At 38.5% G+C, this 15,619-nt stretch overlaps 1 protein-coding gene across 1 annotated transcript in view; it reads left to right on the top strand.

Moving 5' to 3' along the window:
- The window catches only part of TEKT3 (tektin 3), a 35,213-nt gene extending 29,897 nt beyond the window's left edge, over positions 1-5,316 (top strand). Inside the window, exon 8 of the mRNA XM_019641476.1 lies at positions 4,094-5,316. Within this exon, the coding sequence (XP_019497021.1) occupies positions 4,094-4,310 (217 nt within the window). The 3' untranslated portion in view covers positions 4,311-5,316. The remainder of the gene's footprint in view (positions 1-4,093) is intronic.
- Positions 5,317-15,619: the final 10,303 nt, after the last annotated feature.

The raw sequence follows: 15,619 nt of genomic DNA, 5'->3' as shown, positions 1-15,619 counted from the left end.
TTCAGGAAGAAGTGTGTGTTCACTTGGGCTTTGAAGATCGCATAAATTAGTGGATGGGGTGGGGGGGGTGTGAGTAAAAGTGGGCTGAAGGGGTGGGAAGGATGAAGGCCCTGAGGTCAGAGACAGAGCAAACACATTACAGAATGTGCCTGCAGAGCAGAGGGGGAAAAGTGCAGTGGCACATGGTAAGGCTCTTTGGGAGATAAGAATAATAGGATTTCATGACTGAGGAATGGGGGGGGGGCATGAGGAAGAAGGCAGAATCAAGGTGATCAGAGGGTTTGGGTTACAGCATCCACAAGGATGATGACGCCATTGTCTGAGATATGGGACACACAGGTGGCCTGGGGTGCCGGTGATACATCTGTTCCATACCCCACCTCAGCATGAGTCAGCCACATACTGGATGGAATATCCACCAGGAAAGGTATGCCCAGAAGGTGGGCATGGTGGAGCTGTCTGTCCTAGGGAGTTTCTAAACCATTCATTGTTGGCTGTGCTGTCTGAATGATGTTTCCCAGTCATTGTGTTGGTCAGCAAGTCACATCAGATAACCTCTCTAAAGGTCAAAAAGAGTTCAAGTCCCTCAAAATTGTGTTTCCTTTTTGAAGAATATTTATTGTGTTTTTCTGCTTTTAAAAGTAATATCAGTTCATGATAGAAAAATCAGTAAATGAAATAAGAAATCAAAACCATCCTCGATTCTTTGTGCCATCGAGGGATAACCAATGTTAGCAATTTGTCATATTTGCCACCAGCCACATTAACAAATTTGTGATCTTTCTGCAGATAGGATTTAATATCCTGACTCAACCAACATTATATTGTGAGTTTCTTTCTCCATGGCAAGTTTAAGTTCTTTTTAAAAAAAGTATTGCTCGTCTAATATTTCATCATCTAGCTATAGCATACATTATCATTAGACATTAATATCATCTCTCATTTTCTCATACTACCAGTCAATACAAGATAACACTATGAAGAAGACATTTCTTTATAATTTTATGTCAAACTTTTCACCTTGCTTTTTTTTTTCCTAAAAGTTTTTTGGGTTTAATTTCACAAGTAAGATAAGGATACATTCTGATTTTAAAATATATGAAATGCAGGATGAGAGTCCCTTTCCGGCCCTTTCCATCCTCTCACTCCCCAACCTCAGTAACATCTGCTGATTTGTGCATCTCCTTAAATACAATTTTAGTTTGTCCTTTAGGAAAGGAAAGAATGAAGAGTCTGAATAGAAAAATTGTTGCTTTGGTGCCATTTAATTTGGTTTCTGTAAGAGCTACTTGAGGCCTGACACCATTCTGACCCTTGTAACAAAGTTGCCAAATTTTACAAATTAAAACACAGGATGGCCAGTTGAATTTGAATTTCAGATAAGCAATGAATAATTTTTCAGTATATACTTGTATGTCCCAAATATTGCATGGAATACTTATACTAAAAATACTTATGCTAAATAAAAATACTTATACTGATTATTATTCTGCCTTTAAAAGGAAAGAAATTCTGACATATGCTACCACATGGATGAACCTTGAGTATTTTATGCTGAGTGAAATAAACCAGTCATAAAACGACAAATACTGTATGAGTCCACTTGTATGAGTTACCTAGAGTGGTCAGATTCAGAGAGACGAAGGTAGAAAAGTGGTTGCCAGGGGCTGGGGGAGGGGAATTGGGAGTTAGTGTGTAACCAGGACAGTTTCATTTTGCAAAACGAAAAGAGTTCTGTGGATGAATGGTAGTGGTGATTGTACTACAACGTGAATGCAAGTAATGTCACAGGACTGTACACTTAAAAATGGTTAAGATGGTGAATTATATGTTATTCATATTTTGCCATAATTAAAAAAATACTTGTACTAAAAAAATTACACATGTATCTGAAATTCAAATTTAACTGGGCATCCTGTGTATTATCTGGCAATCCTACACTTTGGGGATTACGGATAGAAATGAGATGGTCTTACTGAAAGAGGTCCAGTATGTTGAGGCCAATTTCTGGGGTCTCTGCTTCTGCCCTTTTCTCACAGGGAGATTAGAGGGCAGGAAATGGGACCTAGTTTTTTTATTATGGCCACTGAAGCTCCTTATTTCCTTCTTAGCTTCCTGGATAACTGTGAGCGGCTTATAAACACATGTGGGCTGTGTGTCCCTGGAAAGGGCAGCTCATCAATCCTCCGGGCTCAATTTCCTCATCTGTAGAACAAGGAAGCTCGGCTTAATGACCTTTCACATTTATTTTCCAGTTGCAAAGTTCTGTGAAACTATAAAATGTATAATGATTTTAATATGGTCTGGATATTTTTCTATGATCACAAAATCCTTTTCTATCTCTAGCGGTGTCCACATCCCTTTTGTTCATTGTCACTGTCCTCTTTCTATTACTGTATATTTTAATTAACTTCATGTACCTCTAGGCTGCTGATAAATAAACCCCCAAATAAAGAAAACCTTAACTTTGAATAACTGGTTAAAATTTGATGAATTTGGAATTGTGTTTTCAACCGACCAGAGTCAGGCAGGGGAGCAGCGTGGTGATTAAAGGCTGCTGATGGGTACAGTCATTGAAGACTGTAAAGAGAGTTACCTAAGGTCTTCGTACTTCGGTCTCCTCATCTCTAAAATGGGGATATCATAATATCTACTTCAGAGTGTTGTTATTAGGATTAAATTGTCTGATCATGTAAAGTACTTAGGATAGTATATGTATATACAGTACATATTAATATATAATATGTACTATATTATACATATAATAAAGTAATTATAACAAATGAGTTGCTATTATTGTTATTGTAGTCTTTTTATAACCTGTTTCCTATTTTGTCTCTTGACTGACCACATAGTCATCTTCCTTGGATATTATTGGCCAAATCAGTGGGTAAAGGAGCCCTTGCTTAATTGCTCTTCAGGAATAGAAATACTTTCTAAATATAAACACAAGGAAAGAAATCATAAAGGAAAAAAAGAGGGAGATTTGGCTTACTTAAAATTGAACTCTTACATATAACAAAAACATCATAAAAAATTAAAAGCCAAAAATCAAATTAGGGAAAGCATTTGCCACAAGCATAACAGACCCCCCCCCACCCAAAAATCAATATGCTTAATACTGAAAGAGCTCTTTGCAAATGAGTAAGATAAACAGAAATACCTCAGTAGAAAAGGGAGCACAAGACAGAAGCAATTCACAAAAGAAACGCAAAATAACCAATGGATATTTAGGACAGTTTCACTAGTTAATAAATGAAAATTGAAACAATATTAACTAATGTAATTTGAGGAGATGCTAGATTTTTCAATGAAGTGAAAAAACTTTGTTCCGTTTTGTTTAAATGAAAAATGTGTCATATTTTTATCATTGCAACATAATTAGAACTGCAACTTGTTTCACGGTTTATGTAGCTGATCTCATGAATTATCATTTTCATGTTCTATTAAGTTTTTAACAATTACAAATATATTTACTCTGGGACCCTGAATCATTAGCTTGGGGCATTGTTGAAGGGGAGGGACATTATAATTTGAGTAGCGCCCCATTAACTAATCCTTCCCTCCACCCCACCAGGATATGTTGACAGGTTGGGCTGAATTCTAGCCACTGAATAAAGTTGGGTATCCCACTTTTCCTAACTATAAAAATAATTTCAGTGATAAAATAAATGTGAGAAAGTCCAGCAAAGTTTTCATTTTTCCCATTTTTACTAATTAAAAATATGAAATGTTTAAAAGTTTCCCTCTTTTTAAAAATATACAATATTTAATATACATGTGTGTATGAAAATTTGCCGGTGTCCCCAAAATATGCTTAGTTTGCCTTTTGGATTCTAGGCCTAATTAATAGAAGTGGTCTGGGCAGATACTAGAACCACACACAAGTATTGCTTCCTCTGCGATTTTGAAGTATGAAGTAGTTCTGATGTTGGTGTAGCCTGTGTGTTGCTGGGGGCTCCATGGAAGCCCAGCTCAGCAGCCACACCTCCAATAGGGATTCAGTAACCATGCATGCCCTTAATTCAGATAACAACCATTGTCGGGAGTGTGACTTCTGCTAACCTAACTGGGTGCTTCTTCGCTCATGCAGCCTTGTTAACGAAGTGTATGAGGTGGACGAGACCATCCAGACCCTGCAGCAGCGCCTGAGGGATGCTGAGAACACTCTGCAGTCGCTGGTCCACACCAAAGCCACCCTGGAGCATGACTTGGCGGTCAAAGCCAATTCTCTGTACATCGACCAGGAAAAATGCATGGGCATGCACAAGAGCTTCCCCAACACCTTGCGGCTGGTGGGCTTCTGTTAGGGAGCCCACCAGGAGTGGTTTCCTTACTCTTCAGGAAAGGTAGAACCAGAGCCCTATCGCAGTGTTTAAGCGGAGTGCTAATATATTCACTTATTAAAGGATTGTATTGATGGAAGTCTACTGGTCTCCTGTCTTGGAAAGCCTATTGTTTGCATCCAAACCTTAATTTTCTACTGTTTACTGACTAGGCTTCTGGGCAACGGGAAGGATATAAAGAAATATAATCAATCTAATAGAGAAGGTAAAAAAATGTTATTTATTTTATTCTTATTCTCTGTGTGACATAAATGGGCTGGGAAAGGAGAAATGTGTTTTTTTTCTGGGGCGGTAGGAGCAGTAATCACAAACAGTGGGTTTTGAGCTATGCCTCAGAAGGAAACATGGAGAGGAGGAGAAAGGCCTCTGGGTATGTGGGAGCTGGGGGTGGTTTGAACAAAACAAAGGTGGAAAAATATTGAGTGCATTTCAAACAATAGTAAGTAGAGTTGTTTGTAATTCATAAAGCAAGGTATACAGGAAGGAAATAGAACCCGCAAGGTACCTGGAAAAGTGGGGGGTCTTCAACTCCAGATTAAGGAACTGGGAGGAACTGACGGACATCTCCAAGCAGGGAAATGGCCTTATGGAAGCAATGATTGAGGGATGAAAAGTTTGAACTGGACAGATGGCAGTGAAAACAAAGGAGGAATGCAAAATATATTATAACAAATCAACAGGACTTGGTAACTCTTTGCATGTGGAGGGAGTGCTGGGTGTGGGTGAGGTGGGGTGGTCCAGCGTGACGTAGAGGCCTTGACCCTAGATGGGCTGGAAAATGGGACATTGCTTGATTTCTAGGAGGTCCTATTGTATCTCAGGGTGGGTTGTTGTTTTTTTTAACAATTTTTTTTTTGCAAACAAAAAAACATTTGCATGACATGTATTTTGGAAAATAGAGAAAATACACTCACATGAAACTTCTAAAAAGCACTCATTATCACAACACCCAGAAAAAGTCACTGGTATTTTCAACATTTTATTGCGTATACTTTCAATCCTTTCTCTATGATTATATAGGTATATGACAATTATTTATATAATAAATTTGTTTATATTTGTTTACAAATATGTATAATAATTGTATTTGTTTACAAATATGTATAATATAATGTTTATATTTAAATACATAATACCGTTTGGGACTACACTGCTGATTTGTAATCTCCTTCCTCTTATTCAAATATGATTAATGGCTTTCCATTGCATTAGCGTTTTATCCACATGATTTCTTTAAAGCTTTCCCTTTTTATCTCTAAAATAAATATAGCTTTTATTTCAGTGGCAATTTCAGAAAATACAGACAAGCAAAAGAAGAAAATAAAAATCTGTATTTCTAAACTAACTATTTCTGAACATATTCTTCATTTCTGTGTTTATGTACATATTTTTCTCTAAAATATGGAATCATTCTTAATAAAGTAGCTAGCAGTTATAAAGCACTTATGTCAGACGACATTCTCAGGCTCACCTCAACTCATTTATGCTTTTCTCCCTTGATAATGTGTACTCTTTCCATGTCATTAAACATCTTTTCACAACTTCATTTTAATGGCTCTTTAATATTCTATTGTATTGAGGTTCTAGAATGTTTCATAACTAATTTCCCATTACTAGATATCTTGCCTTTACTCTTCTCTGTAATAAACAAACAATGAAGCCATGATTTAATATTGTTAGCTAAATATTTGCAAACATCTTTAATACATTCCTTAAGTTCCTAGATATGAAATCAATAGATCAGAAGTTATGCACATTTAAAAAAGGGCTTTTACAATGCGTTGTCAAATCGCCCTCCTGAAAGTTTGTGTTACTCTGCACCCCACCAGCAGTCTATGAAATGGCCTATCTTTCTGCATTTTTTGATAAGCCTTTGCCATCTTTCTTTACCATTTAATAGTATAAAAATGGTCTTAATGCTTTAACGTCTCATTCTTTGGAAGCTAGTGCTGTAGAACATTGTTCACTGGGCTCTGGAATTTCTTCTGTCAATTGCTTGTCCTTGTTATTTGCCCGTTTCCCTGAGTATTTTTATCTTTTTTTTTTTTTTTTAGTTCCCTGCATATGACACGTTCATCACATATACTGAACATATTCCTTATATGCTACTTGCCTTTACATTTTGTTTATGGTTTCTAATGTACACAGGATAAAAAGTATAAATGTTTCCTTTATGATTTATGGCCTTGGAGTTACACCAGCAAAGCTCTTCCTCTTCCAAATTGTTTACTTATAATTTCTTCTCATTCCTTTAATGATTTCTTAACTTACACTTAACCATCTGGGATTCAATTTGATATGATATAGGTAGCATGCTAGCTTTGAAACCTTTGATCTAGAAGCTCTGAAATGGGAAGATGAGATTACTGGAGGGAGAGGGTTTCTCTCTTTTCTTTCATCCATCTCTCTATTTGTACACCCCCTCCCTCCTGTTAGCATCTCCTCTGTATGCCTGTGTTCTCCTTGCTCAGCCCTAACCACTGCCCATTAACCCCAAACCCCATTTCTCCCCCTCTCTTTGTTTCTTAAAAGACTTTTTCAGGCCTTGCTTAGTCAACTTCACAAAACCTCTCAAAATGCTAGTAGAGTTGATTTAAACATGATAAGGTTGTACCAGGGTTATTTTTGTGGTCTCAGTATATCATTTTAGAAATCAAATTATAGGTTTTGTCATTCTCCCTTTGTTTCTAATGGAAACAAAGATATGTAAGTGCCACTAAAACACTTAGCAATTAGAGCAATCAAGTGTTGATAGTCATCATTTTAAGATAATTGCAAGAATAAACAGAAATGCCATATGTCTCTTATTTGTTATATGTTTCAGGGAAAATCTTGCCGACTTTTTCCATGAGTCATAATTTTGTTATCTTTTTGAGGACTATATGCTTGTGGAGTACTTTTACCTAAACATATGTTACTGGCATTACAAGAATGTAATGGGAAGAAAATGTCGTTCAAACATAGAAAAAGGCTAGTTTTCTTGTTATTTCGGTAAACTGTGGGCAAGGCTAAATTCCACAAATAAACATTTGGTTTCTAGTCTAAAATGTTGCAGCTACTTGGTATGGGTGAATATTCTAATCCTGAAGCCCTGAGCAGCCAAGAGTCACAAAGTATAATCCTGTTTAAGAATCACGGGACTGCAAGTATCAACATGTGATCTGGCTTTATATATTCAGCCTCAAACTATCTTTAATATTGTGTGGCTTTAAGAAGAGCTGCTGGAATGTCAAAGGCTTCCATCTACCCAAGCATCATTCAGATTTAGAAATGTGTGTAACTGCCCCTAAATAGCCGAGTCACCTATAATTTTAGTAATTTCCATTTATGTCTCCAGAGAGTGTTGTCATAAACACCTCACCTGGCACTTTTGAGTCCTGAGTTCATGCTGTAAATAGCTGAGGTGGGTCTGGGTTTAGGTTATAATTTTTGTTTTGCTCCAAAACCAGGAATCGTTTCCTTCCATTTGTGCAGGGCTGACCCAAAGCACAGGGGAGGAGGTGGAGTTGCTGCTCATTGTTGTGCCCAGATCTTTCCAGTCTATGGTCTTCCAGCTCTGGCCCTTCAACTGTTCCCGGAAGTGCTGGATTCACCGTTGACATGATAGCCAAGACCAGCCTCATATGCAGAGTGCTCTGATGGTATTTTCTGAATCCTATATTAGTGTTCATGCATTCATGGGGCAAGGAAACAATACTTAATCTCTTCACCAGGGATGCAAACTCTATTTCACCTTCAGGACCAGCTCTTCACCAGGGTAGTGCTTATGTGGAGTGTGGAGTTGAGAAGAATTCTGAGGCCATGTGTGAGCTCAAATAGGTAAGAATCTAGACGTCCCACAGGAAGTCACCTCTCAAGGGGGTCCAGGATGGAGAGTAGCGGCACAAATACTGTCACCCCTGTTCTAAATAGTTCTGAATTCTCCTTCAGCTCAGATCTTTATCTTTCAACTTCAGAAGGATTCTGTTTTGTGATCTATGGTTCATTTCCTGAAGACCTTGCTATTTGCTATTTTGCTGGAAGCTAATAGAAGACCCTTTCTGCTGCCAAATTATTGTGTTTAGCAAGGATCTTCTAAAGAGCTCACCCAAAAAGCTACTCTGGTGGCATCCTGGAGCATTAAGAGGGAGCTCCTTGGGAACAGAAAGCCTTTCACTGCTATTCAAAATTATGTCCTATTGTGTATGAGTAAGGGTGTGGGAACCATAAGAATTAACTTTTATTTTTCAGTTGCTTTATTTTCTCCTATAAGGTAAAGTAATATCATCGCACTGACTTTCAAAGTTTTCATCTTGGGTATTTTAGCCCTGCAGTCACTTAGACGTAAGGCACTTGTCATACCTCCCCTAAATGGTGCTCTATTTGCCTGAGAACCTGCTCTTTATGGAAACCTATGTATTTGCTAGAACAATAACAAATATATATTACACAGCGTCAGACAATCAAGTTCATGAACTCATCCTACAATAACTACTACATACCTCATTGCTGAATATCACTATGGTCACCTTTGAAGTACTCACCTTGGGAAGCTATGCACCGATGCCAGCTCCTAGTCCACCCTTCAAAGCAATTTTGGAACTCTTTTTCTGGAATGGCCATCAGAACTGTCATCGTATCACCCTTAATGTCATGAATGTCATCAAAATGCCTTCCTTTCAATATTTCCTTTATCTTTGGGTAAGGAAAGAAGTCATTGGGGGCCAGATCAGGTGAGTAGGGAGGGTGTTCCAATACAGTTATTTGTTTACTGGCTAAAAACTCCCTCACAGGCAGTGCTGTGTGAGCTGGTGCATTGTTGTGATGCAAGAGCCATGAATTGTTGGTGAAAAGTTCAGGTCGTCTAAGTTTTTCAGCAATTCCAAATAGTCAACTTGGTTAACTGTTTGTCCAGTTGCTATAAATTCATAATGAATAATCCTTCTGATATCAAAAAATGTTAGCAACATCGTTGCAACAAGCTTGGGAACTTAATTGTCAGTGTGTGTGTGTGTGTGTGTGTGTGTGTGTGTGTGTGTGTGTTTGTGTGATCCATTTATTTGCATCAAGCTGGTGGGTTTCACCTCCCAACCCCAGCCCACTCAATGTGTGTAGCAAGGACATGGTCTCCTGAACAGAGATGAAGCCAGGTGACCAGAAAGGAAAATAATAAGCCAGGGCCACAGATAAGACCCCAGAGCACCACACACACACCACAGGCTGAAAGATTAAAGCACTGATACTTTGAAACAGTGCTGGAGGGGCAACCAACTTTCCCAGTTTCCTAAGGGAGATGTTATAGATGTCTCTCAGGGTCTTCAGGGGGAATTAACCATGCCTCTAAGTGTTCATGTCCTTGCAAAATCCACGCTCACCCTCACCCTTGAATATAGGCTGACTCTCTGATCACTTAAACCAACAGAATGCTGTGTAACACTGTCATAATTCCAGGCCTAGGACTTAAGAAGGGCTAGAAGCTTCTGCTTTTAGGCTCTTGAAAGCTGGGTGCCATGTAAGAAGTCTGATTACACTGCGATCACCATGCTGTGAGGAAGCCCAAGCAGTCATGTGAAGAGGCTTGTGTGGGAGAGAGCTGAGTCCTCAGCCAATAATCACAGATGTGCTCCATCTAGCAGCCGTGTAAGGGTGACCAGGATCTTTCAGCCCTCCTAGTGCCTCAGCTGACAGCATGTGAAGCAGAACTGCCTGGTCAACCCACAGAATCATGCGAAATAATAAATTGTTGTCTTAAACTACAGCTAAGTTTGGGATAATTTTTATGCAACAACAGGCAACCAAAACAAGTTTTCATTGGCTTTTCACACATCAAATACCTGGACAGAAAGGGATTCTACAATAATATTTGTTGAATGCTTGTTATTATGTTCCATCATATAACATGAGATAGTTATTGTTGCCCCTCTGCAAATGGGGAAACAGAGACTCAGAGAGGTTAAGTAATCCCACAGTGGTTAAGCAACTAGTTTGAGATTACTCAGACAGATCATGGTGGATTTAGTGTTTAGTCCCCTTATCTGACACTTGTGTCTGAACCACTATATAATACAGTGTTCCTCTTCTCAGCAGCAGCAACAAAATGTGTAAAATGATTGCATTGATGGATTTAGATTTGAGCGCAGGGGCATTTAATAAACTTGTAATTTTGGACAATTTGTATAAAATTAAAGCATGAGTGGGATCTAGCTTCTGGTCCATTGATCACATCTTGAGAATGATACATGTAATGATAGTGACAGTTAACTGTTGCTGAGCAGAGGAACTTTACATATGTTATTTCACCATCACAGCTATTCTCTAAGGTGCATACATTTAATTATTTACATTCAAAATGAGGAAATGGAGTCTTAAAGAAGTTAAATAATCCAGAGTCAAACCACTAATAAGTTTCAGAGTCAGGAGCTGAACTCAGGTTTGCTCCAAACTTTCATTGCCCTTTTCTAAGCTGGTTAGAATGAATTAGACATTCTCAAAGGCTGTGTCTTTTTAAAGAAAGTTGTTTTGAAACCAATGTTTTATTTTTGCCAACAGATATTTATGAAGGTATGATATTGGGTTGTCTGAAAAGTCATGATGCATTTTTGCAACGAAAAACATAGAAAAAATACGTCATGACTTTTCTGACAACCCAATATTTTGCGAAATTAATCTCATCAACACAATCAATTTTACTATAGTGTTACAAATTCCTAGCTCTAAACTTAAGTAGAACTTAAGGATAATATCTGAGTATATACTATACAAATAGAAGAAAAAAAATTTCCCAACAATTTGATAGAAGGTATTCAATTCTGGAAATCAAATAATTGTTCTTTATTCAACCTCTTCCAGTATTGTGTTGACAATAACCATTGACACCTAGGATTGTAGGATTGACCCCCACGTGCCCGGGTCTGTGACAGCACATTTCTCCTAAAGAGCAATACAGTCCCAAATGGGAAGTGTTTGTGTTTAGTGACCACTTACACCTGCATTTTGGTGCTAGTTAACTAAAATAGGTTCTTTCCCATATGTGTGCATTTTAGGTTGTTGTCTGAGCTGGAGTTATAGCTCCAGAAATAACTAACTTCCTCTAGAGAGAAAAGAGAATTTAGAACTAGGTCCCTCCCTTTCATACCTTGGTTTGGAGTCTCTTCATCTCATCTTGTGGATTCTAAGATCTTTAGATCACAACATATTTCTTTGCTCATATGGAGCTCAGGAATGCATTAATAAAATGAGTACTAAGCATTGTGGAGTGGCAGTGTTAGAGACTGTGGAAAGGAGTCTAATTATGAAATACAGAGATGAAGATTCAACGCACAACCCAAACCTATAGACACAGAGCTATCTAGGGAGAATTTCCAGAGTTATTTGAGTTCTGGTTGGCTGGTACTCAGGAGGAGTAATCACCTTCACAAAGGATAGAAGCCTTTAAAAAGAGGAGGATACTGTTTATCTCTTAGGAAGGGGGAAGCTCAAAAGTTCAGGAATGGGACAAAAAGACCCACCAGTCATGACATAATGACCATCTCTATTGGTCATTTTCATGACAGAAGAATCATCTTTAGCTAGATTAGACAGAAAGAGATATAGGGTTACTGCAAAAGCTGAAGAAACAGACTCTTAGCTGACCTTCCTGAGTAACTCCCAAACCCCATTGCTATACTAGGCCATCAAGGAAGATGCCTTTTATCAGGACCAGGAAACTTTCCACTGAGTTGAGATGCCACTGCTACAGCTACCATATCCAGAGCGCTGCCACTTCTGCTGGGATCAGAAAGTTGCCTCTGGTAAATCGGAAAGCAGTAAACATCGCTACCTACTCTACCAATTCCAGGAATATGGCCTCTGTCATCTGCAGGAGCAAAATTCACACTTCACATCACCCTTCATCTCTTCCCATTTAGCTGAGTTCCAAAGACAAGCCTTACACAATTACAATTTAATTAGTGGAAACCAACTCACATCCAGCTTCTGGGCTGTGAGGCAGTCTGAGAAAAGTTTGGCCTCTACAGTAGGGCATACTTTCAGAAGGTTTGAGGAGATACCGAGGGAACCAAACCCACCACATCCACTAGAATTGTGCAAAAGTGGCATGTCAGTAAGAACTTGTTTTGTCTAAACCAACTGATTATGATTAGGAGTTTGGACTTGTTTTTAAAAAGAGCTTAATTCAAAAATTAAAAATTATAAATTCATTCAACATTTATAATGGTTTTGAATGAATGCAATTGTTAAAGAAAAAAGATTATTAGTCTAATTAGTTAGAAAGGAAACCACTTGCTGAATGCATGGTTAGACAGAGAAAATACTTTGAGATTTTTTTCACTTGAGAGTTTCAGTGTTATAAAGTGATTAGTGGTAGGGGTTTTGTCCCTGTATTACAGAAGAAGAAACTGTGAGGACTAGTGACCCACCAGGGCATGCTTCTGAGCTTGCCAAATGCCAAATAGCTATTTGAGTTGTTTTCCAGTCTACCTATGTGGGAAGTGTTTTGAAGACAGACAAATGACTAGTTCCCACAAGAAAGAATTTTAGCATGAATTAGGCTAAGATGGAGCTATTGGTAAAATACAAAATAAATTTGAGGCAAAATGCAGAAATGAAATGGTCTGCATGCGGGGCAAATCTATAGCCAAGAAAAGCACTGAGGACACTGTTGCCACACTCATTAAACATTGTCACTGGGAACCAATTGTAGTAGTCATGAGTGCTGTACCTCCAACTTCCCACCTCCTTAGCTCCTTGTAGGTTTGTGGATCCACGAGACTAGCTCTGGCTGCTGAGTTACGAGTGGAAGGAATATGAGTCACTTTAGGCTTGAATATTTAATAGCCAGCATGAGACTTTCCAAAATTCTCTTCCTTTTGGCATGACATATTATTCAAGGTTCTCCAGAGAAACAAAAACTACATATATGTAATAAGAATTGGCTCACCTGATTATAGATGCCAAGAAGTTCTATGACCTGCCATCTGCAAGGTGGAGAACCAGAAAAGCCAGTGGTATAATTTAGTCAGAGTACAAAGGCCTGAGAGGCAGGCACACTGATGTCTGAGGGCAGGAGAATATGGATGTCCCAGCTCAAGAAAAAAGAACAGATTTGTTCTTTGTCCACCTTTTTGTTCTATTCAGGCCCTCAATGGATTAAACGATGCCCACCGGCACTGGTGAGGGTTATCTTCTTTTCTCTGTCTACTAATTTAAATACTGATCTCTTCCAGAAATATGCATATAGACACACCCAGAAATAATGTTTTACCAGCTATCTGGGCATCCCTTAGCACAGTCAATTTTACACATGCAATCAACCACCACACATGACAACCAGTAACCTTTGAGATATTTCTTGAGCAATTACACTAAACATAACTTAGCTGCTGACCCACTGTGGCCATGTTACATGAGTAAGAAATATATTTGTGTAATTTGAAGCCGCTGACACTTTTTGGTTGTTTGGTACTGCAGCTTAGCCTGGCCTATCCTGAGTGATACACCAGCCACAAGAAACAGCTGAAGGCAGAGACTAAATGGAGAGTGGTCATTTTCCACTGTGAAATTCAGACTCCTTACTGTCCCAGAATGCACGTAGCAGTGCTGACTAAACAAGTGGGCACGTGTCCACCCCATCCCTAGAAACAGCAGGCTAAGACAAAATCTTTTGCACACATCTAGGATTGGAAGTAGGACATACAGGGCCTTCCAAGCACAGGAGCAACCAGCCCAGGGGCACAGGTGTTTCCAAGTCTACATAAGAGCCAAACCAACCCAAGGCACTTCAGTGTCAGAACTTGCAAAGGCTCTAGAGCTGGGAAGGCAAACTCAAATGCCTACAGGGCCAGCCAGCAGGCATAAGTAAAGCATATTTAAGTTTCCTGTTAAAAGTCTGCTATAAGAAAAACAACAGTGCAGTCACGAGGATAACTGGTAGTTGAAATTCTCCTTCTGTGTTGGGAAAACAACAGACTGTTGGGAGCTGGAGAGCAGACCTGGGATAAATTGAATAGTGTGTGCCCAGTCTGAAAGAGGGTGCCACTGCTGTGCTCTGGGCAATCATTGCTGAGCAAGAATGTGATCCTGTGTGGCTGGAGCTGCTGTTGTGGTTATTTAAACCCTGTAAGAGACAAGAGACTTTAGCTTGTAGAGATGAGAGAAGGCAAGGCTGAAATAATACTATAATATCTTCAGATGCTTGTTTTACAAAGCAACTTAATAATAAAGATAATGGTGGGGTGGAGCTCTGATTCAGATCTGGAGCTTAGGTTTATTATATTCATATTATAAATTATAGTGTAGATGGCAACAGGGGGCCTGAGATGAGCCAACCCTTAAAATGCAAGCATGCAACAATAGAGACAGGTTACATTATGTAGTTTTAATTTATTGAACTAGTATATAGTTCAATTGAAAATGGGAAATTGGATCAAAGATCATTCAGGGAAACTAAGACCTATAAAATAATTTTAAAAGTATATGGTTGTTAGAAATCAACCAGACCTAACCCAGAGTACAATACGCATTCACCCACGTCTACACAGCAGTATGAAAACGTAGCTTAATTCTATTTATGAAAAGGGAAAGGAGCCTGACACTCTCTGATGTTAAGTTTGAAATGACAACGAGACAACTAGAGGCACATGTGGGCGGGGCACATGTTGAAGGACTTTGTACAAACTCCAAACTGGTCATTTTGAAGGACGTGGTGACACCTATTCTTGAATGAATTTATGGAAGGCTGCATGGTTAGAGGGTAACTGGAGATGCGGAAATGCCAAATAAAAATTTGAAAACCAGATTGGTGTTACTAAAATCACACTGGCTCAGTAAAGAGATCAAAGCAACTAAAAAATTAAACTAGTCAACAAAATCAATCTAGTGATGAAAAGCTCAGTAAAGTCAGTTATGTGACTGAAAGAATCAAGGCAATAGTTTATTTTTAAGGTTTAAATCACCTAAATCTTTTGCACATATTTAGTATTGGAAATAGGACATGACAATACTTTCCAAGCACAGGAGAGATATTTTGGATAGGACATCCCAGTTTTTAAGCATTTGAGTTTTAAATATTTTATGGCCAGTTCAGTGAAGCAAAGGACTTACACTTTATATTTTAATATTATTTAAAATTACATGACAACATAGAAATACATTATTCTTTTAAAATAATAAAATGTTATAGATGAGGCTAAATTCTCCTTTGACCACCACTCCCTGTCTCCTCAGAGGTAAGTGCTGGTATTAGTTTGGTGAGACATTTTCTTGTTCTTGGTAGTGAAGACCAGTTTCTTGGGCCT

Source organism: Hipposideros armiger, unplaced genomic scaffold (assembly GCF_001890085.2).
Source record: "Hipposideros armiger isolate ML-2016 unplaced genomic scaffold, ASM189008v1 scaffold_61, whole genome shotgun sequence".
NCBI lineage: Eukaryota > Metazoa > Chordata > Mammalia > Chiroptera > Hipposideridae > Hipposideros > Hipposideros armiger.
The sequence above is the reverse complement of the archived record's forward strand: the minus strand, read 5'-3'. Positions and strand labels throughout refer to the sequence as shown.